Here is a 23033-nt window from a genome sequence, read left to right on the forward strand (position 1 = left end):
GTGAAAGATACGGTCATGCCTTGCACACAACAATAGCATTAACATTCAGGTCGAACACTGTCAGCAATAAAATGTGAAATTTATTTCTGCGCACACAGAGGAAGAGTGATTATGTGAGGAAAGTTGTGTGAGAATTGATCACAGGAACACAAAAAAATTCGTGCTGAAACTTACCAAAGGAAAACCAATCATGCAACACTAGTATTAAAAAAACTACCTGCTGTTCACAACAGTTAGAGACTGGTACAGTAACAGCCAAAATTGGAGAGAGTGTCACACAGAATATTATGACTTCAGTTATATGGAATTGATAGCCATAGATACGGAAAACTGTGTTTATTACATGCTGCACTATGTAGTGCTTACACAATCAAGCAGTACCACACCACTAGAATTCAATCAGTATGAAATGTTTGGGAAGACATCATTGAAGTTGCCTTAATTGTCTTGATGGTTATACTCATAGAAAAGATGACATACACATATGTACTACCACTTGACAATCGCATATTGTACAGCAGCCATGCCTTATGTTAGCAAGATGCCTGTTACAACTAGGCAGTGAACATGTTAGAAAGAGACTACTATGTAAGTGGTGTGAGTGGAGCAGACACCATAGAGGCAGCACTCAGTGAGGAGCAAGAGCCTATTACACTACTACACATTGGAGGATTTCTTCTTCATAAGGGGGGTGAGAAGGAGGAGGGGGGGAGCGACAGAGTGGGTGGTTGGTTGGTTTGTTTTAAACAAGGGAGGAAAGGACCAAACTGTGAGGTCATTGGTCCCTTGTTCCCTTTAAAATAACAAGCAAAAGAAGAAACCAAAGGAAACTTACTGCACAATAACAGGAAAAAGGAAGAACCAGAAGAATGGCAGGTCAACCCCCACTACTAAGGACAAACCAGGAAAAGAAAACCACAGAGAGAAGCAAGAAACAAATAGAAGGGGTAAACAGGAGAGCAGATGACCGTGGCTGGCCGACCACGAGAATAAAAAGGAAAATCCAGCCACTCTGTGACACATTAAAACATCCACCCTAAAGCATTAGAGTGGAAACACAAAGGGACAAAGGATGTGTGCTAAAACTTATACAGAATGATAAAACCCACAGTCCCTTATAAAACCTAAATCTAAATTAGCCGATGAGGCTAAAATTAATGACAACAAGTCTGTTAACTGTACAGTCCATCGCAGGGCAGCCAAAGGAGGACAGCTCACCAAGATACAGGCCACTGTTAACTATGTGCCACACCGACACTGAGGTGGGTTGTCACGGCTCAGAAGGTAACCCTGTGTCACCCAAGCGTGGCCAACAGAGCCGGCAGAGAACCCCAGAGTCGCTATGTGAGGCCCGTACGGAGGACTGCCACACATTCGTAGTCTCCTTAGTGGCACGCAGTTTGTTGTGCGTGCCGAGGTTATGCCTTTTCGTCTCCCAAAGCCGCAAGACCTTGCGGCATAATACTGAATGTAAGTCAGTTGCAGAGAAGCTGATCTCCATACGCGGTTCCTGTGTAGTCTGATTGGCCAGGCTGTCGGCAAGTTCGCTGCCTGGGATTCCGACATGAATTGGTGTTCAGACAAACACCACTGAACGGCTGGACCATTCCAGGGCATAGATGAACTCCTGGATCCTGGATGGTGGCTACCAAAGGATGACGACAGTAGCACTGGTCGATAGCTTGTAGGCCACTGAAGGAGTCAGTACACAGGAGAAATGACTCCCAGGGCATGAACTGATTTGCTCAACAGCACGAAATATAGCCACCAGCTCCGTAGTGGAAACACTGCAGCCATCGGGCAAGGAGTGCTGCTCTACATGTCCTCCATGGACATATGCAAAGCCGATGTGACCGTCAGCAATAGAGCCGTCGGTGTAAACCACTTCGTGGCCTCAGTGCATTCAAGAATCAAGAGGAAGTGACAGCAGAGAGTAGTAGGGTTAACTGAATCTGTAGGGCCATATGGAAGGTCCAGGCGAAGCCACGGCCTAGGTGTACACCATGGAGGTGTATGTGAATGGACCCCAAGTCACGTGGTCAAGGCAAGGACTCCAATTCGGAAAGAAGGGATTGGACACAAACTGCAATTGGAAGCCCTGATCTGGGCTGCCAATGCGGGAGATCAACCGCCTTCGGTGGAAAAAGGAGATGGTGATTCATATGTGCAGGAGAACTATGAATGTGTGCAGTGTAACTGGCCAGCAGTTGTGCATGCCTGACCTGCAATGGAGGGACTCCGGCCTCCACAAGGAGGCTGGTAACTGGTCTCTTCCTAAAAGCTTCAGTCGCTAGGCGAATGCCACAGTCAAGTAAACGCAAGCTGAGAGTGCGCCGAACCATAAATCACATTCCCATAGTCAAAGTGGGACTGAACAAGGGCTCTATAGAGGTACAGCAGTGTAGAGCAATCTGCACCCCAGCTGGTGTTGCTCAGGCACCAGAGGGCATTTAGGTGCTTCCAGCACTTCCGCTTAAGCTGACAAAGGTGAAGAAGCTACATCAATTGGGTGTTGAAAATCAGTCTTAAGAATCGATGTCGCCACTACAATGAGTGGATTGGTATTAAGGTAAAGTTCTGGTTCTGGTCGAATGGCACGATGCCGGCAGAAGTGCATAACACATGACTCTGCGTCCAGAAACTGGAAACCGTGGGCTAGAGCCCATAATTGCGCCTTGAGGATGGCTCCCTGTAGGTGCCGCTCAGCAACACAAGTACTGGTGAAGCAGTACAAAATGCAGAAGTCGTCTACATACAGAGAAGGTGAGGTGGATAGCCCTACAGCTGCTGCTAGACCATTAATGGCCACTAAAAATAGAGGCGCACTCAATACAGAGCCTTGTGGGACCCCATTCTCCTGGATATGGTGGAGGGAGGGGGGGGCTATGGGAGGCACTAACTTGTTGGACACGGAAAGTACGAAGAGATAGGAAATTTTGGATAAAAATTTAGGGAGCGGGCCTTTAAGACCCCCCTTATATAATGTGGCAAGGATATGATGTCGCCAAGTCACACGCTTTTCGTAAATCAAAAACAGATGGCAACCACGTATTGGTCTGGTAAAGGCTGCTCGGATGGCAGACTCTAGAGACACACAATTATCAGTGGTAGAGCAGCCCTGGCGGAAGCCGTCCTGGCAGAGCCAGTAGGCCATGTGACTCCAGGACCCAACTCAACTGCCGACACACCAAAAGTTCCAGGAGCTTAAAAAGAACATTGATGAGGCTGATGGGTGATAGCTATCCACATGAAGCATGTTTCTACCGGGTTTGTGCACCACCACCGCGAAGGAAAGATCCCATCGCAACCGATCCGGTTGAAGATGACGAGATGTCCCTTGTAGTCAGTTGAGAGATGTTTAATGATCTGACCATGGATCCAATCTGGTCCAGGACCTGTGTCGGGGCAATGTGCAAGGGCACTGAGGAGCTCCCACTCTGTAAATGGGGTGTTATATGATTCATTGTGGCATGTAGTGAACGAGAGGATTTTCCCTTCCAGCCGCCGTTGGGTAGTGAGAAAGGCTGGGGGTTATTCTCCGATGCAGAGGCTCTAGCATAGTGCTCAGCAATTTTGTTTGCTTTGGTAGATAACATGCCATTTATTTTAACGCTGGGAACACCTGTTGGTGTCTGGTACCCGAAAACACATTTGATCTTTCTCCACACTTGAGAAAGTGATATATGGCACCCAATGGTCGAGACACTCCTGCTCCCGTCATTTGATCAGTTGACGAACGCGAGTGCGGAGCGATTTAAAGGCTATGAGGTGCACCAGGGAAGGGTGCTGCTTATGGTGCTGTAGATCTTGCAGACACTTCTTAATTGCTTCAGTGACTTCTGGAAACCACCAAGGGACTGCCTTTTGCCAGGCGCACCCTAAAGACCGAGACATCGTGTTTTCTGCTGCAGAAACAGTTGCTGTAAACACCTGCTCAACCCTCACATCAATGTTACCATGTGGGGGAGATTCAACGGTGACAGCAGAGGTGAAAGTTTTCCAGTCCGCCTTGTTTAGGAGGTTCACAGAAGGATGTTCATAGTATGTGATGTCAGTTTTGGGTTGAACCACTTTAATCAGTCTTTATAAATGTACCTTGGTTACCTGGATAATTTTGGATTGCAGTTAATTTACCTCTGAATAGGTAATATTGCTTGGAATTGGTGTTAGTAATTTATCATGTAAGATTTATTTTCATCTAGTTATCCTCACATCCTGGATATAAGGCAGGTGTAATGTTAAACCTTCACCTGTAGTGTCCCAAGTTGCTTCAAAACGAGCTTGTGCCAATGAAAGTCAAAATCAACACTGTTAGGAACTGACTGTGTTGATAGAGTGGTAAGAGGTCTACCTCTCCCCCCGCTCCCACTCTTCCCCCTGCTCCCCCTATGGCCTTGGGTGAGAGTCCGTGAGCCTGACGCCAGGGCAGTGACAGGAAGATGGGGAATGATCACTAGCACAAAGGTTGTCATGTGCTCTCTAGTGGATAGATGTGAGAAGTCCTGGGCTGCAAATTGATAAGTCAATGGCCAAGTAACTACCATGAGCTACACTGAAATGTGTGGCGGCCCCAGTATTTAAGGGGCAGGGGTCACTCTTCTGTGTGACAAAATTAAATGTAGGATACCTAAAACCAGTAAACACAAGAGACAGGCAAGACGCACACATTTCTTCAGTCCTTAGGTCCTAGCGATTTTCCTCTCTAATCTTTCTGCAGCTTTACATGGTGTGCTTTCCGTTCTGCGAAAGAACTATTACCGCATCAAAAATCGTCGAACGGTTTACTACATGAAAAATCGAAATGTCGTCATCCAATACTAAAAAAGCTGTTAATACATATAATATCCAAGGCTGGTGTGGTTTTTCAATTTGATTAGGTCTATTTTGTCACCGTGTGCTGGAAAAAACAAAATAGGCCTTTCTAATATTGCAGCAATTGTGACACGCGCAAAATAAGCGAGACTGTTTTGGCAATAATGATCATTTTTAAAGTATGACAATATAATTCACAAAGTACCAATACAAAATACCTATTTGGCCTACCACAATCAAAACACTATGTTTGGAGATAATTTCACATTTCATTCATACGCTCCAATTTCTCATGAACGAGACTGATGAGGATTCTCTTGGCAGAGACATCACGTACACTATGCACGCATTCAAAAATCAACTTATAATTCATTCAGAAATCAACTTATAATGTGTTAAAAAATGTCCAAAAACCAGCAGGGATGAGTTTCAAAATTGTATGAATCATTTATAGACTGACGTGCACTGGATTCTAGGTGCTTTGTGAAACAAAGCTTTTTTCCTCAAGAATATAAATTTTTCCCCTCCCACTGAAACTGCCACCCAGTTCAGATACCCCGCTTTGCAGCCAAGACCCCCCCCCCCCCAAAATCCGTGCCTGCTGCGCATGTGTGAATCTGGCAGCTTGGGCGCACCAGTAAAATTTTGCCGAGAACCCCATGAGGGTGGTTGCTGCTACTATTGCTTACACAGCCAACAGCCACATTTCTGTAGCCAAAAGCACGAGAAGGTATTACTTATACGCGGCTGAACTGCGCATATGCATGAGCTCGCTCATAACTGCTTAAATGAATCTAATGTAAAAAGTTGTGAGGTCACGCTCAACAGAAGTAATTCGTTGTTATGAAGCATTGCATAGACTTCCTAAAGCCTTCGATACATTTTGCTGCCTCCCCCCACGAACCATGGACCTTGCCGTTGGTGGGGAGGCTTGCGTGCCTCAGCGATACAGATAGCCGTACCATAGGTACAACCACAACAGAGGGGTATCTGTTGAGAGGCCAGACAAACGTGTGGTTTCTGAAAAGGGGCAGCAGCCTTTTCAGTAGTTGCAGGGGCAACAGTCTGGACGATTGACTGATCTGGTCTTTTAACAATAACCGAAACGGCCTTGCTGTGCTGGTACTGCGAACGGCTGAAAGCAAGGGGAAACTACGGCCGTAATCTTTCCCGAGGGCATGCAGCTTTACTGTATGATTAAATGATGATGGCTTCCTCTTGGGTAAAATATTCCGGAGGTAAAATAGTCCCCCATTCGGATCTCCAGGCGGGGACTACTCAAGATGATGTTATCAGAAGAAAGAAAACTGGCGTTCTACGGATTGGAGCGTGGAATGTCAGATCCCTTAATCGGGCAGGTAGGTTAGAAAATTTAAAAAAGGAATTGGATAGGTTAAAGTTAGATATAGTGGAAATTAGTGAGGTTCGGTGGCAGGAGAAACAAGACTTTTGGTCAGGAGACTACAGGGTTATAAATACAAAATCAAATAGGGGTAATGCAGGAGTAGGTTTAATAATGAACAGGAAAATAGGAATGCGGGTAAGCTACTACAAACAGCATAGTGAACGCATTATTGTGGCCAAGATAGATATGAAGGCCACACCTACTACAGTAGTACAAGTTTATATGCCAACTAGCTCTGCAGATGACGAAGAAATTGAAGAAATGTATGATCAAATAAAAGAAATTATTCAGATAGTGAAGGGAGATGAAAATTTAATAGTCATGGGTGACTGGAATTCGGTAGTAGGGAAAGGGAGAGAAGGAAACGTAGTAGGTGAATATGGACTGGGGCAAAGAAATGAAACAAGAAACCGCCTGGTAGAATTTTGCACAGAGCACAACTTAATCATAGCTAACACTTGGTTCAAGAACCATAAAAGAAGGCTGTATACATGGAAGAAGCCTGGAGATACTGACAGGTTCCAGATAGATTATATAATGGTAAGACAGAGATTTAGGAACCAGGTTTTAAATTTTAAGACATTTCCAGGGGCAGATGTGGACTCTGACCACAATCTAGTGGTTATGACCTGTAGATTAAAACTAAAGAAACTGCAAAAAGGTGGGAATTTAAGGAGATGGGACCTGGATAAACTAAAAGAACCAGAGGTTGTACAGAGTTTCAGGGAGAGCATAAGGGAGCAATTGACAGGAATGGGGGAAAGAAATACAGTAGAGGAAGAATGGGTAGCTTTGAGGGATGAAGTAGTGAATGCAGCAGAGGATCAAGTAGATAAAAAGACGAAGGCTAGTAGAAATCCTTGGGTAACAGAAGAAATATTGAATTTAATTGATGACAGGAGAAAATATAAAAATGCAGTAAATGAAGCAGGCAAAAAGGAATACAGACGTCTCAAAAATGAGATCGACAGGAAGTGCAAAATGGCTAAGCAGGGATGGCTAGAGGAGAAATGTAAGGATGTAGAGGCTTATCTCACTAGAGGTTAGATAGATACTGCCTACACGAAAATTAAAGGGACCTTTGGAGATAAGAGAACCACTTGTATGACTATCAAGAGCTCAGATGGCAACCCAGTTCTAAGCAAAGGAGCGAAAGCAGAAAGGTGGAAGGAGTATATAGAGGGTCTATACAAGGGCGATGTACTTGAGGACAATATTATGGAAATGGAAGAGGATGTAGATGAAGATGAAATGGGAGATACGATACTGCGTGAAGAGTTTGACAGAGCACTGAAAGACCTGAGTCGAAACAAGGCCCCCGGAGTCGACAACATTCCATTGGAACTACTGACGGCCTTGGGAGAGCCAGTCATGACAAAACTCTACCATCTGTTGAGCAAGATGTACGAGACAGGCGAAATATCCTCAGACTTCAAGAAGAATATAATAATTCCAATCCCAAAGAAAGCAGGTGTTGACAGATGTGAAAATTACCGAACTATCAGCTTAATGAGTCACAGCTGCAAAATACTAACGCGAATTCTTTACAGACGAATGGAAAAACTAGTAGAAGCCGACCTCAGGGAAGATCAGTTTGGATTCGATAGAAATGTTGGAAAACGTGAGGCAATACTATCCCTACGACTTACCTTAGAAGCTAGATTCAGGAAGGGCAAACCTATGTTTCTAGCATTTGTAGACTTAGAAAAAGCTTTTGACAATGTTGATTGGAATACTCTCTTTCAAATTCTGAAGGTAGCAGGGGTAAAATACAGGGAGCGAAAGGCTATTTACAATTTGTACAGAAACCAGATGGCTGTTATAAGAGTCGAGTGGCATGAAAGGGAAGAAGTGGTTGGGAAGGGAGTGAGACAGGGTTGTAGCCTTTCCCCAATGTTATTCAATCTGTATATTGAGCAAGCAGTGAAGGAAACAAAAGAAAAATTCAGAGTAGGTATTAAAATCCATGGAGAAGAAATAAAAATGTTGAGGTTCACCAATGACATCGTAATTCTGTCAGAGACACCAAAGGACTTGGAAGAGCAGTTGAACGGAATGGATAATGTCTTGAAAGGAGGATATACAGGGTGCTTCAAAAATGACCGGTATATTTGAAACGGCAATAAAAACTAAATGAGCAGCGATAGAAATACACCGTTTGTTGCAATATGCTTGGGACAACAGTACATTTTCAGGCGGACAAACTTTCGAAATTACAGTAGTTACAATTTTCAACAACAGATGGCGCTGCAAGTGATGTGAAAGATATAGAAGACAACGCAGTCTGTGGGTGCGCCATTCTGTACGTCGTCTTTCTGCTGTAAGCGTGTGCTGTTCACAACGTGCAAGTGTGCTGTGGACAACATGGTTTATTCCTTAGAACAGAGGATTTTTCTGGTGTTGGAATTCCACCGCCTAGAACACAGTGTTGTTGCATCAAAACGAAGTTTTCAATGGAGGTTTAATGTAACCAAAGGACCGAAAAGCGATACAATAAAGGATCTGTTTGAAAAATTTCAACGGACTGGGAACGTGACTGATGTACATGCTGGAAAGGTAGGGCGACCGCATACGGCAACCACAGAGGGCAACGCGCAGCTAGTGCAGCAGGTGATCCAACAGCGGCCTCGGGTTTCTGTTTGCCGTGTTGCAGCTGCGGTCCAAATGACGCCAACGTCCACATATCGTCTTATGCGCCAGAGTTTACACCTCTATCCATACAAAATTCAAACGCGCCAACCCCTCAGCGCCGCTACCATTCCTGCACGAGAGACATTCGCTAACGATATAGTGCACAGGATTGATGACGGCGATATGCACGTGGGCAACATTTGGTTTACTGACGACGCTTAGTTTTACCTGGACCGTTCCCTCATTTAACAGAACTGGCTCATATGGGGAACCGACAAGCCCCATGTTGCAGTCCCATCGCCCCTGCATCCTCAAAAAGTACTGGTCTGGGCCGCCATTTCTTCCAAAGGAATCATTGGCCCATTTTTCAGATCCGAAACGATTACTGCATCACGCTATCTGGACATTCAACACCTCGTGGTTTATGCAAGATGGTGCCTGGCCACATCACACGGCCGACGTCTTTAATTTCCTGAATGAATATTTCGATGATCGTGTGATTGCTTTGGGCTATCCAAAACATACAGGAGGCGGCGTGGATTGGCCTCCGTATTCGCCAGACACGAACCCCTGTGACTTCTTTCTGTGGGGACACTTGAAAGACCAGGTGTACCGCCAGAATCCAGAAACAATTGAACAGCTGAAGCAGTACATCTCATCTGCATGTGAAGCCATTCTGCCAGACACATTGTCAAAGGTTTCGGGTAATTTCATTCAGAGACTACGCCATATTATTGCTACGCACGGTGGATATGTGGAAAATGTCGTACTATAGTGTTTCCCAGACCGCAGCGCCATCTGTTGTTGACAATTGTAACTACTGTAACTTCGAAAGTTTGTCTGCCTAAAAATGTACTGTTGTCCCAAGCAAACAGCAACAAACGGTGTATTTCTATCGCTGCTCGTTTAGTCTGTATTGCCGTTTCAAATATACTGGTCATTTTTGAAACACCCTGTAAGATGAACATCAACAAAATCAAAACGAGGATAATGGAATGTAGTCAAATTAAATCGGGTGATGTTGAGGGAATTAGATTAGGAAACGAGACACGTAAAGGAGTTTTGCTATTTGGGGAGCAAAATAACTGATGATGGTCAGAGACGATATAAAATGTAGACAGGCAATGGCAAGGAAAGCATTTCTGAAGAAGAGAAATTTGTTAACATCGAGTATAGATTTAAGTGTCAGGAAGTCATTTCTGAAAGTATTTGTACTGAGTGTAGCCATGTATGGAAGTGAAACATGGACGATAAATAGTTTGGAGAAGAAGAGAATAGAGGCTTTCGAAATGTGGTGATACAGAAGAATGCTGAAGATTAGATGGGTAGATCACATAACTAATGAGGAAGTATTGAATAGGATTGGGGAGAAGAGAAAGAAGTTATTGGTTGGTAGGACATGTTCCGAGGCATCAAGGGATCACCAATATAGTATTGGAGGGCAGCGTGGAGGGTAAAAATCGTAGAGGGAGACCAAGACATGACTACACTAAGCAGATTCAGAAGGATGTAGATTGCAGTAGGTACTGGGAGATGAAGAAGCTTGCACAATATCTTGTGCAAGCTGCTTCATCTGCCAGTACCTACTGTAGCATGGGGAACTGCATCAAACCAGACTAAGGACTGAAGACCACAACAACAACATTTTGCTGTTGGTAGACGCTTGTACGAGCACTGTGTTATTTTATATAGCACACTTCCTATCCAATTTAAGTTTTATTTTTGTTTTTTCTTTCGTTCATGTTTTAATGCCACAGTATTATTCTGCAGCAGCAGGATACAGTAATATCCTTTGTTAGAGTATCAGTTCTTACGGGTCAAAATTATAAAAATTTAACTGTGAACTAAAACAACGAAAAAGCCCTGGCATTCTAAAAAAGTCCCGTGTTTTTCCCCGGATTTCCTGTGTCTTATACACCCTGACAAATAACATTGTCTTGTACCATTTCATTCTTGTTTTACAACTGTGAGCCCATACATATTCCTTCATTACTGCTTCAGCTATCATTACTGCAACAGCTATCGCAAACTTTTATTTTCATATGTCCAAGTGAGCAGCAGTAACATCAACAGTGAGCTACGTCAGAAAAAATTTAAGGTCCTTGCAAGAAAATTTACCAAATTACGAGCTAGGAGCACAGTCCGTAAGATCCACAAGGTAATTAGTAATAGAACAGGTAGTATGCTGAGTTCTGAAGCAACTGTGCTGCTTAATGCAGCGAGTGGGTCACTGCTGTGGGGTAACTCTTGCAAATGATAAGACGTTTAAATTAATGAAAGTTCATTTTATTATTGTTTTAGGTCATGTAATCTAAGTTCCATTTTATCTTTTTTTTAAATAAAGTAAGACTGAAGTGCAATTTTGCTCATATATTTACCTTGGTAACAGACAGAGCTATTATTGACATGTGTATGAAGTGTGCCCTGTGCTTGCTTGTGGCTTAGGTTGTGCTTATCAATCTGTACAGGCATGACCGAAAAACTCCAAATTTCTGTGACATATTAGAGGCACAAGAAAGACCTGTCTCGCTTTAACTTTAGTAGTATGCTACACTGAAGTCTGATCAGCACATTGTCTTCAAACTGTAATTTAATAAACTAGAATTCCAATTTCACTTGTTATTTTCACCATTAGTTTTATTGTTCGTTGGGTCCCTCCTCAACTGCCCCCCCCCCCCCCCCCCCGATTAAACCTGCCCTCCCCCATTCCTAATCAAGACCTTACTTCTTTACGGTCTTTTGCCTCTCATAATTTCTATACATATGATGAAACTCAGCAGCATTACTGTCTAGCCAATCTTGATACCTCTACCTTTACCAATTGTTGAAAAATCACAACATACTCTGTTAAAGGATATGGAAAGGAAACAAAATAGACATAAAATTCTATCCGTATTTAAGACGCACACATTCTTAAAAGGATATGCATTAGAAACTACACATACTCTTGAGTGATAAGCTTTTAAAGCTTTTTTTACACATTACTGCAAAGTGTAATTTAAGGAATCACCTGCTAAAGCCTTGTTTCGCAGATGTGGAGGCACGTAGCGACCACCTGAGGGCTGGTGGCCGCTCTCCAAGTCCAGACCAGCAAACTAGAAGGGGGAGAAAATAACATGTAATCTTACAAGTTGTTTAAAATAACTCCAAAATTTGTCAAATTCACATACAAGGCAAATAAAAACTAAATACAATTTAGCCACAGTTAACTTTTATTGGCACAGTGTGACAATCTCTTCAATGTTGAAAATAGAAGACACAATTTCAAGCAGAAAGGGAGGTAGATAGTCTGCACCTTTAGATTTCACAGCTTCTGCACAGACAACTCTGCTCATTCAGTTTTTCAAACTATAATGGCACTTCGGATTTTGTACTGTTCACTTCCATGGCATATAATGAAACAGCTTTAGAGTCATAAAGTGCCAATCTCCTTTCAGAACTGCAGACCATGACAGCTTGCTATCTTTGTTCAAATATCACCTCACTATACTCCATTGGACTGTGGAGACACTTTAACAGTTTATGCCACAATCTTATCTCACTTGCTACCTACTGAGGAAATAGCTGAAGTAGTCAATCTAGGCTTCCAGCTCTCTGTTCCTTCATTATCATCTGGCCAATAGTATCAATTTTTGAAAATTAACTTTTAAAAGTGCCGCAATAATTCTGAAAAAGGTTGAGAAGTTTTAATATCAAATATGAGAAACTCTAATAGATTTGAGTATCAAAGATAAGGCACTTAGCAAACGGCTTCATAAGCAGACAGGTACCAACACTAGGAACCTAAAACCAAACTACATGCTTGGGAACCTACCCTTGGTCAGTCTTGCACAGCTATCGGGCGTAACCCCTATGACGATAGGTTGACAGTTCATGCTCTTAACTGGTAGTGACACTGTCATCGTGGACCAGTGCACTATACCTCCATCTACATCTATAATCTGCAAACCATTGTGCAGTGTGTGACAGAGTATGCCCCATTGTACCACTTATTGGGGGTTCTTCCCATTCTGTTCACATATTGAGCATGGGAATAAAGTGTTTAAATGACTATGTGCTGTAATTAATCTAATTTAGTCTTCTTGATCCCTATGTGAGTGATAAGTAGAGGGTTGTAGTATATCCTAGTTGTCATTTAAAGCCAGTTCTTTAAGCTTTGTAAGAAGGCTCTCTCAGGATAGGTCGCATCCATCTTGAAGAGTATTCCCAGTTCTGTCTTCAGCCTCTCTGTGACTCTCCCACAGGTCAAACAAAGCTATGACCACTCACACTGCCCTCTTCCGTATACCTTCAATATATCCTCTTAGTCCTATTTGGGACTGGTCCCACACACTTAAGCATTATTCCAGAATGGGTCGGCAAAAGCAATCTCCTTTGTAAATTGTTGACTGATTGGTTTATTGGTAGAATATTGAGGAAGTGCAAAGTCTACCACCTGTTTTACCCAAGACTGAGCATATATGATAATTCCATGTGATATCCCTTTGATGCATTAGACCATGGATTTGTAGAAGTTGTCCAATTCCAACTGTGACTCATTGGTATTGTAAGACATTACATCTTTTTAGTTTTGTGAAGTGCATAATTTTATACATACGAACATTTAAAGAAAGTTTCCAACCTTCGCATCACCTTGAATCTTATCAAGCTCTGACCGAATGTTTCTGCAGGTTTTTTTCCAGACAATACTGCATTATAAATAACTACCATCTGCAGAAAGTCTGAGGTTACTATTAATATTGTTCACAAGGTCATTAATATATAACATGGACAGCAGGGGCATACCTGAAGTTACTTCTACTTGTAGCAATGACATACAAAATAACATGCTGGGTCCACCCTACCAAACAATCTGAGAAAGACCCAGTTTCAAATGGGAGTGGTTTTAAAGCTTTAATATAATATGGTATTTGTAAAAGTGTTGAGTACATTCGATTTTCAGCGTTTCACAAAAATTGCCATCTTGGCAACAAAACTGTGACTATTGGAGGATGGTAGATGAATGAAATTTTGTATTCCACATCCCTATGTCACTGATCTATCGTGTATCGAGTTTCATATGTATCATTTCTGTACTAAGACACAATTGATGAGTACGATATTTTATGTTTAAACACCACTGATCAAACTGTCTCTGTTGAACGCAGTGTGTTGTTCTGGTTAGTGCTCATATTTGGTTATTAAAGGGTACTTGTCATGTGTGCTTTTCACAGATAACCCACAATACGAGTTAGGATAAACGTACTGATCACATGACATGTTGAGCAGCAAACAAGCACCAATCACATTTAAAAGTTGACCATTGAGTATTATTAACAGTAATTTTATAACACTACTATAATTTGTTTTCATCTAACAACAACAAAAATGTAAAGACTGCACTGAATATTAAAGATATCGCAAAATTACTTTGAGTCTATCTACCAGACCATTCTCTTCCTGATATGCAGCAACCAGTAATACTATGATTCTTAGGCCATTCAATTTTTCAGCAAAACATCACAAATATTTTAAAATAGAAATGATTAGTAATCTACTGTAGTTATACAAATTATCTACAACTGCAACAGCAGTAGCCACATGTGTCCTGATGAACAGATTCGGGGGGGGGGGGGGGGGGGGGGTAGTATGGTGTAATGGGGCATACTTTAGTTTCTGTGGATGTGTATGTACAGTCTTAACACATACTAAGGATTACAGAACTGCTGCCTGAAAATGCACACTGTTGAATAAACTTTGTGTTATCATTGAAGGTATCATTACAGATTTTGTTTAATGTAGGAAGTGAACAAATCTGATAGAGAACTGCTGTTTGACTTTTTTTTTGGAATAGGCTAGGCTTTCATGAATATAACTACCAAGTTTCATGGAAAAAAATAATGTCTCTTCTCACTGACGAAGGCACTGAAGTTCTGAAAATGTTCAATAAACTGGCACATTATCTTGTATTTTGCCATCAACAACGTGGAGGTCTAGCCACATTTTGTGGAAAATGAGGAAAAAAACACAAAAGATTAAGATTTGGCATCCTGCTGACTAGATTATTACAGATTCCGCACAGGTTCAGACTAGGAGGAGGAAATCTGTTGAATTCTTTTCAAAGGAATCATCCTACAATTGTTCTCTGGAGATTCATGCAAACCATTGGAAACATAAATCTGAATAATGAGATGATACACATTGTGGTGGTGATGACCACAATGTAAAGTATAAGAGGACAACTTATTGAGAAAGGAAAGTGAACATGCCTTGTCTACAGCCTCAGTATAGGATAAGATAATTACAAGGGTAACAAATGACAGCAGAGGAATTTCTTAAATATTATGTAGTGTAAGGTATACCAGGGGTTTGAGTGGAAAAGTAAGGTGAGAAATTATTCAGTGGAATATTACCTATCCTACTGTCATATGACAATCGCCTAAAAAATTTGATATGAACAATGTACCTTCTGTAAAGTCTTAAAAAACCCGAAGAAAATATGGTTGTGTGTCAGTCATACGTTTAGTGGAAGATAATTAAGGAACAGTTCCTAGGGACACACATGTACCCTGGGATGACTCATGGGCGAAGAGGACTTTAGGCCATTGTGTTCCAATATCTATTTCTTTGGATGCACATCAAGTGTTTGAAATTTAATTAGTCCATATACACCATCAGACATGTTTTGCGAGATGAAAAGTGTGTGATAAATATGAAGAAATGAATGCAAAATAAACATTTTTAGACCTGCAGTTAGAACTAGAGTGGTTCCAGTGATGATACGTAGGCTGCTACCACGACAGCAACTGTCGTCTCCTGTTAGTATCAAAAATGGCTGTGAGCACTATGGGACTTAACTTCTAAGGTCATCAGTCCCCTAGAACTTAGAACTACTTAAATCTAACTAACCTAAGGACATAACACACATCCACGCCCGAGGCAGGATTTGAACCTGCAACCATAGCAGTCATGCGGTTCCAGACTGTAGCACCTAGAACTGCTCAGCCACACCGGCCAGCTCCTGTTAGTAAGCATGGTGTTCAATATGTAAATAACCTTGGGTCATGGGGATGGAGAGTCCTTCAGTGATTACAGAACTGTGTCAAATCCAACCCAATGGCATGAATTGCTTGCTTGATAAACCAGAGTGTAATCGGCACCTATAGAAACAAGTGGAAAGCAAACATAGGCAGGCAGCAGCAAACCTGAAAGGCAAACTCAAACAGAAAGCAGATCTGAGATGTCAAAGCCATGCAAATAATTGTGTGGGATTCCTATATCCTCTTATTGGCGACACACTAGCATCAAGTAGTGGTTTATCAGAGTTAATTATGTCCAACAGAAATTGGATCAGGTTACAAAAGTTTGTACAAGAGCTAAAAGTGAGGCATTGATGGCAATACCAGAAACAGTAGAGCAGAGAAATAATTTACAGATGAGAAAGATGAGAAACGTGCATAGGTCGGGACAGATTGGCGGGAGGGGGGGGGGGGGGGGTCTCCAACAACTCATCTGTCATCTGTGGCGAGAAACTGCACCTGCAACAGATCCCTACCCCCGGACACCAACTAAGGGAAGGATGGGTACAGAATAATGAATACCTTCTAGCAGGCTACAAATATAGTGACATCAATAGGCACAATCAACAAAATAAGGCCAGAAACAGTAAAGAGTCAACTGGTGCTTGGTGTTACAAAAGTGTCCCCTCCCCTCCTCACCACTTTTCAAGCAAAGAGCCATTCAACCTCCAATCCACCGTAGACCAAGTATTAAAGAGATGAATCATGCACACAATACATTGGAGTGATACCCCTAAAATGGAAAATAAGGTGTGGATGAAAAAGGTGCTAACCAGACCATAGGGCAACTGAAAATTGAAAAAGTGGGGTAGCTATGGCACCAGGGCCCTTACAACATGCAGCAGCAGGAAGTGCCCAACCCCTAACATTCCACGTCTGATCCAAAATTAGTTTAAAACATTTCATCTGAGAATAAAAACACTTTTCATGGAGAAAACAAAAGGTTATCACCTGTTACTCATCTGCCAATATCAGAGGCACAGAATCCGGAAGACCACGCTAAGCACCGAGAGCCAGGAGGGGACCTTCCACCAGGATGTGGGCTACTGCCCGTCAAGCTCGGCAGCAGCAGCAGCAGCAGCAAGTCAGAGGGAGTGAGGACTAGGGTGTATCTCATTACATAAAATAAAACCAGGGCGTAACTGGGTATGACAGAAGTAGAAGTAACATGGGACGGCGGATTGCTTCTAGGAAGAACAGAAGTAACTGTCACACAGCTGTAGTCTCCTGCTTTGATAGAGCAAACCTTCTATAGTCCTTCCCAGAGTGAGGTGAGGGCTTACTTGCAGCCACAAATCCACACTTGGGATCATGACAGTGAATGTTGGGTGAGTGGTAAGTTCTCTAGCCAAACAGTTGGCCAGATTATTCCCTGGGATAATCATATGACTTTTGACCCAGAGAAAGGCAATGGAGCAAGCACAATGACTATGGTCAAACCATAGAGTAGCAAGAGTAACACGGATCAATGGCCTACAGGCTGCGCATTGAGTCACTACAAATTAAAACGCAACTGAGGGAGGTCCGTATAATGAAACCAAGTTCTGTTTATGGCTATTAGCTCCCCTGTAAAAACACTGAACATTCCCAGCAAAGAATGTTGTTCCTGACCTGCAGAAACAATTCCCATCCTACCCAGGGTTTTACAGCTGTCGGAACAGGTGCCAAAAGTCATGGGGGCGACAAATTTTGGTTCCTTGAAATAAGTCAGTCTTCAATTGGGGTCTGGGTACTAAACAAGAGGCGATGTGTGGGAAAACAGCAAAGCACATTCTACAGAGGTTAGGCAGAGGTACCAAAATAAGGCCTTGAGGCAGTCTAACTGGGAATCCACCAGAGATTAGGTGTTTGTGACTAAACATCCCTTGTATGCAAACAGACTTTGGTAAGCTGGATGATCAGGAAATCGTCATATGGTTTCGTCATATGGTAACTGTGTAAGTGAGCAACAGCTGGTACCATCAGAAGTGAAGAAGGAAGGTGCCCCTTCAACAGGGAGATTGTCTATGGGACTAGTCCGAAAGGCACCAGTGGCCAGTCTTACTCCACAATGATTAACTAGGCCCTGCAATTTCATCAGGAGCTCCTGAGCCATAACCTCGGCAACCATAGTCCAATCAGGACAAGGTCAGGACCTGGTAAATACCAAGGACAGTAGTGTGATCCGTGCTCCAAGAGGAGTGCGCAAGATAGCAGATGAGCAATAAGTTTTCACATGCAGCTAATCTTATAGCTGACAAAATAAGGGGCAGACACGTCAGCTTTATTTTATCAAAGAGGAGTCTCCATAATTGGGACTGTGCAGCAACATCTAGTGCTGGCAAAAAAAGTAGACATCTGCATCAGGGTGGACATTGGCAAGACAGAAATGCGCATCTGACTTTTCGTGAGAGAGATTTCGAAGCCACAGGAAAGAGTATAATGCGGTGGTCCTTCATAAGGCACCTTGCACAGGTGTTCAGCCAAGACTACAGAGTGCGAGCTATACCAAATGCAAGAGAGACTGACACACAGCATGGTGGTTACCAGTGGTGGACAAATGAGGAGGATAGCTTGTGAAAGCCATCACTTGAGACACTGCAGCTTCTAATGTCTTTGGTCCAACATGGCACCAGCCAGCAGCAAAAAGTAGGCTGTAGAATGGGAAATAGCAGTTCCAGTAGCTTCAGTGACCACACTGGAGATGATTCCCACAAACTCCATGTAACCTGATAGAGGAAGCGAACGTTACAGAAGAGTTATATGTCAGTGTGCTCTGACAGAATGCACAAAATGTCAAAGAGAAGGGAAATCATAATCAGTGAAGTTTTTTGGAGAGCAACACAGATCACAGAACATGAGGAAAAAAGATGGTTGTAGTCAAAACAGGCTACAGTTATATCCTCCGATCACAATGACAACGTCCTGGTTAGATGCAAAGAGACCAGTGGCGACAAATTAACATCAATGAAAATTGGTGCAGATCACAATACAGTGATGATCAGAATAGTCTTCTCCCAAGATTTCACTTCCTCATCCTCTTTCGTGACTTCTGGTTGTCACAGCAGAAGAGTGAGCAGCCCTGTGTTCCACAGTCTGGTTTCTCCAGGCACTGGTGTGTCAGGTCTCTAACCTGCGGATTTCCAGGAAAAGGGAGTCACGCCACCAACCATCATTGTAGGAAGAAGCAGCTTCTCGAGCCAGGTGTACAGAGTTGTCCCCAAAGATGATGCCACAGGAGCCCTAAAGGGAGGGCCTTTCAAGCACATGATCAAGTTTTAACATGTTACTACCAGAAGTCTATGTCAAGGGAGTAAATACATGAAGTACTGTTGATGAGCAGATTTCAGTAGTGGCAAAAAAGCATACCAACGAAACTGGATACAAACCACCATATTTTTCCAATTTCAAAATATGAGAAATTATCTTTACCTTCATTTCCTGGATTTTGCATTCCATGAGTGGGTTAGCTCATTTTGGGGAACAAGGAGAGTAGTAGTCCCCACAACTGACACAAACAGGTCATAGTGCACATGGCAATTTTTTGTAAATTGGCCAACCAGTCACCAAACATCTAAGAAAACATACACTGGGAAGACATATGCTCGATGTGCTAGTATTTAAAACACCAAAACTTGGTGTGAAATAGGGCCTTCACATCGCTGTAGTAACATTTACCTTTTCTGGAATTGAGTTCCCCTCATAAGTGAGGATGAATGACTTTGGACATACCTTGTTTGACGCACCACAGCATACATGACATATGAAGTGGACTCCTTATCTCTCCAAGTGTTCTCATAGTTCTTCACCAATCTGTAGCCTTACATCCCAGTGAAAAATTAATCCCTGTGTAATGGTTAAGCTCTTACAGGGTGTGACTGTAATAAGTACTCCCAGGACTGTGTAGGATTGATTTTCAATCTTAAAATGGAACCACTTTGCAGTTTGCCAAGGGAGAGTTTGAGAAATAAGCTTTCAATATTCTCCACAAAAAAAAGAAAAAAGTTTAATGGAGGGAAATGACATTCCATCTGTTCGGGTGCAAATAAGGCCACAAGGTAACTGCTTGTAAATTGCTTTATTTTGTCATCCTATTGCACAGCCAATGACCAAGTTCCTAGCATCATAACAATGGCACAAAATCTTTATCAAGAGACTGCCGGGGCTCATGACAATTAGCTGATAAGTTTGGTTGCTTCCCCAACAACAAATATTAGTCATAATGCCATCTACTTAAAACAAGGTGTCTCCACACAGGCACCACCCAGCCAGAGCAAAGGCCACTTGATGTGGTGGATAGTACTCATAGCCCTGGTACTCTGAAATGGCCGCCACTTTGGCATGGGCGTGGAGGTGACAGCTCAGGCATCAAAAGCACAATCTCTGCATGGTCAGGAAGATACCACCTGTCATCACAATGGTAACACTGGACTACTTGTTTTTGTTTCTTCAGAGTCTTACTGTTTGCCTTATAATATTTTCATTGTATCTTCGTACATCCTCTCAGCACATTTCTGAACGTTTCTTTGTAATTTCAGTATATTCTATCATGCCCATGTTTCCACTTACTCAAAACCTCTTCCTTCTATTTAACAAACCCTGTACCACTAAAGGTTTTCTCGTCTTACACTTTACCATTTATTTTCTTTCAGTAACTATCAAACCATTGCCTCTTTTGTTAATATCTGCAGCATGTTCACTATCTAAGATACTTTACCTGCTGCTCAGTTAAACTGGTTAACCTTGCTCTTCTTCAAAAATTCTCATAATTTACATTCTCGTCTTCTTGTCTGAGTATTTCTGGGTTTTCATGTAAATTCCTCTACATCTTACGAGTTGGTGATAACCCACACTTCTGAAGTGAAAAGGATTGTCACTTCCTATGCTACTCCTTTTTAGTTTGACAAAGTCCATTTAATGTTTATTTCTAATTTCCCTTTGACAAGTCTACTTTTTGTTTTCTTCAAAAGCTATGTGGGGGGGGGGGGGGGGGGGGGGTAACATTCCTCTCATCGAATTTTGACTCTGTAAGATCTTGGGCATTTCTGATGGAACCACAGAAACTTAAGTTTTGGCATACTTTCAGATTAAAAACTTCTTTTGCCATTTATGAGATTCTATAATTCGGCATGTAAGTCTTAGAATATGGATGTGTTGGTATATTAACTTAAATGATTTCCATGGAATAAACTTTAGATATCTGTACTATTTTAAAGCTATTTTTGTTTTCCGCCCAACAAAGTCTACACATGAAGTTCTTCCTCCTCCTGTTTCCTGTGCTAAAATGTGTGTTCTCATTTTAATTTTTTGGCTTATTTATGATAACCCAACTTGCTTCGATACCAGTGCATTGACTATATGTTTGTAAGCATATAAAGTTACCAAACACACGAACACCTACCAATGTCTATTTTAACATCATGTGCCTTAAAATTGACAACACTGATTTTTTAATAGTTTATGTCACTGAACAGAGCATTTACCTACCATAAACATCTACTTTTATTTTTGTGTTTTATTTAAGGTAAAAAAATCTGACTTAAATTTTTGGATTTTATCATTTTATTACAGTGTTAATTTTGTGCCCACTAAAAATTCTGTTTGCTGTGTCTTTCACAAAATATGTCTGAAGTGTTGTTGCCTTTAAATTCTATGGTTGCTACACTGCATTGTAGTAGCTTTAAACTTACCAGTTATATCAGGTGTGAATTTGTGACATGGAGGTGATCAAAACAATTACATCCCTGCAACTATGAAAATATTTTTTGTGCCCTTAAACTGGGTAAAAACTATACAGTGGACTCATCCTGCAATACATGTATACAATATTCATGAAAAAATTGCAGACGGGTCATTCCAGGCTGACAAACATAGCATTATTTATTGACAACGGGCACGTTAACTCCTCCCTTTTGGAAACGATTACTTTTTCACATCCTTAATGTTAAGAATGGTAGTTTCACATATTGTGTATTAATAAAATAGGCTGCTTATGGATGAAACTTAAACAATGCATGAGAAACTTAACATTTGCACACTGCAAAAACAAACTGATGCTGTGCCAACAACTTGTCAAGTGCCAATACTGTTCAGTGTCACCCTTAATACATAGTTTTAATCTCTGTAGCCTGCCTTACTTCTTACCAACTGTGATTACTGTGTGCAAATTGTTTAGTGAAGGTAGTAAGATTGTACTGAGGTGTGACAAAAAGAGACAAACATAATACAGTAGTGTCACTTAAGCTACAGCCATATCACTGAAACATGTCAATATAAAACATTCCACACTGGTAAACTTTCATATGCCCTCACTGAGTTTGAAATGACCACAATGATTCAGTGGGTCAGTGGTGACTGTAGTTTCTTCACTATGTCACTTTCACACATAATCTGATTCATTTTCTCAAGCCATTTGTATGTTTATGTACCAGCAAGAACCATCACACTTGAAAAGAATTTGAATCCTCAGGCATCACTCCAACAACTTTACTGGGACACCTTTGATTACCACAGTGGACAAGGAAGGAGAGGAATACAGCAGTCAACTGTGTGCCTCTCCTTCCTTACAATCTATGGTCGCTGTGCAGAATGGTTCCTGATGGAATCATAGTTGCTCACAATGGACAATCCATCAGTCATGTACAGACAGTTCCATAGAATGTTACATGTTCATTTTCACAAAAATACAAGCCATTATGAAAGTTTTCACTGGTATTTTGTAAAATAGCACTATAGGAATCATAACTGCTATTAAGACTGACACTGTTAAATTTTATTGTGTAAGAAACAGCAGCCACATCATCTGTTTTCATAGAATAGTGCCTGCATATTTCCTACTTGTTTCATTTCACACAATGTGCTCTTTTGATGCCTTGGAAAGGAGTTACATGTTTTAAAAAAATACTTAGTCATGTTTTTGTTATTGCACGTCACAGTCAGTGACAAACAGGACTTGTTATTCAAATGACCAGCCACAAGAACATCACAGAACTCTCTAGCATTAGTAATATGTTCAACACCTTGGAAGACATGCCTTCAAGCATATACACTCCTGGACATGGAAAAAAGAACACATTGACACCGGTGTGTCACACCCACCATACTTGCTCCAGACACTGCGAGAGGGCTGTACAAGCAATGATCACACG

General features: G+C 41.8%; 1 protein-coding gene across 1 annotated transcript in view; it reads right to left on the reverse strand.

Annotated features, from left to right (window-relative positions):
• Positions 1–23033, reverse strand: part of LOC126329990 (ATP-dependent RNA helicase DDX3X-like) — a gene marked incomplete in the record, with an annotated part of 151391 nt that overhangs the window by 115916 nt on the left and 12442 nt on the right. The window contains 1 exon segment of the mRNA XM_049996279.1: positions 11859–11943. Coding sequence (XP_049852236.1) covers positions 11859–11943 — 85 coding nt within the window.

This window comes from Schistocerca gregaria, chromosome 2, assembly GCF_023897955.1.
Source record: "Schistocerca gregaria isolate iqSchGreg1 chromosome 2, iqSchGreg1.2, whole genome shotgun sequence".
Taxonomy (NCBI): Eukaryota; Metazoa; Arthropoda; class Insecta; order Orthoptera; family Acrididae; genus Schistocerca; species Schistocerca gregaria.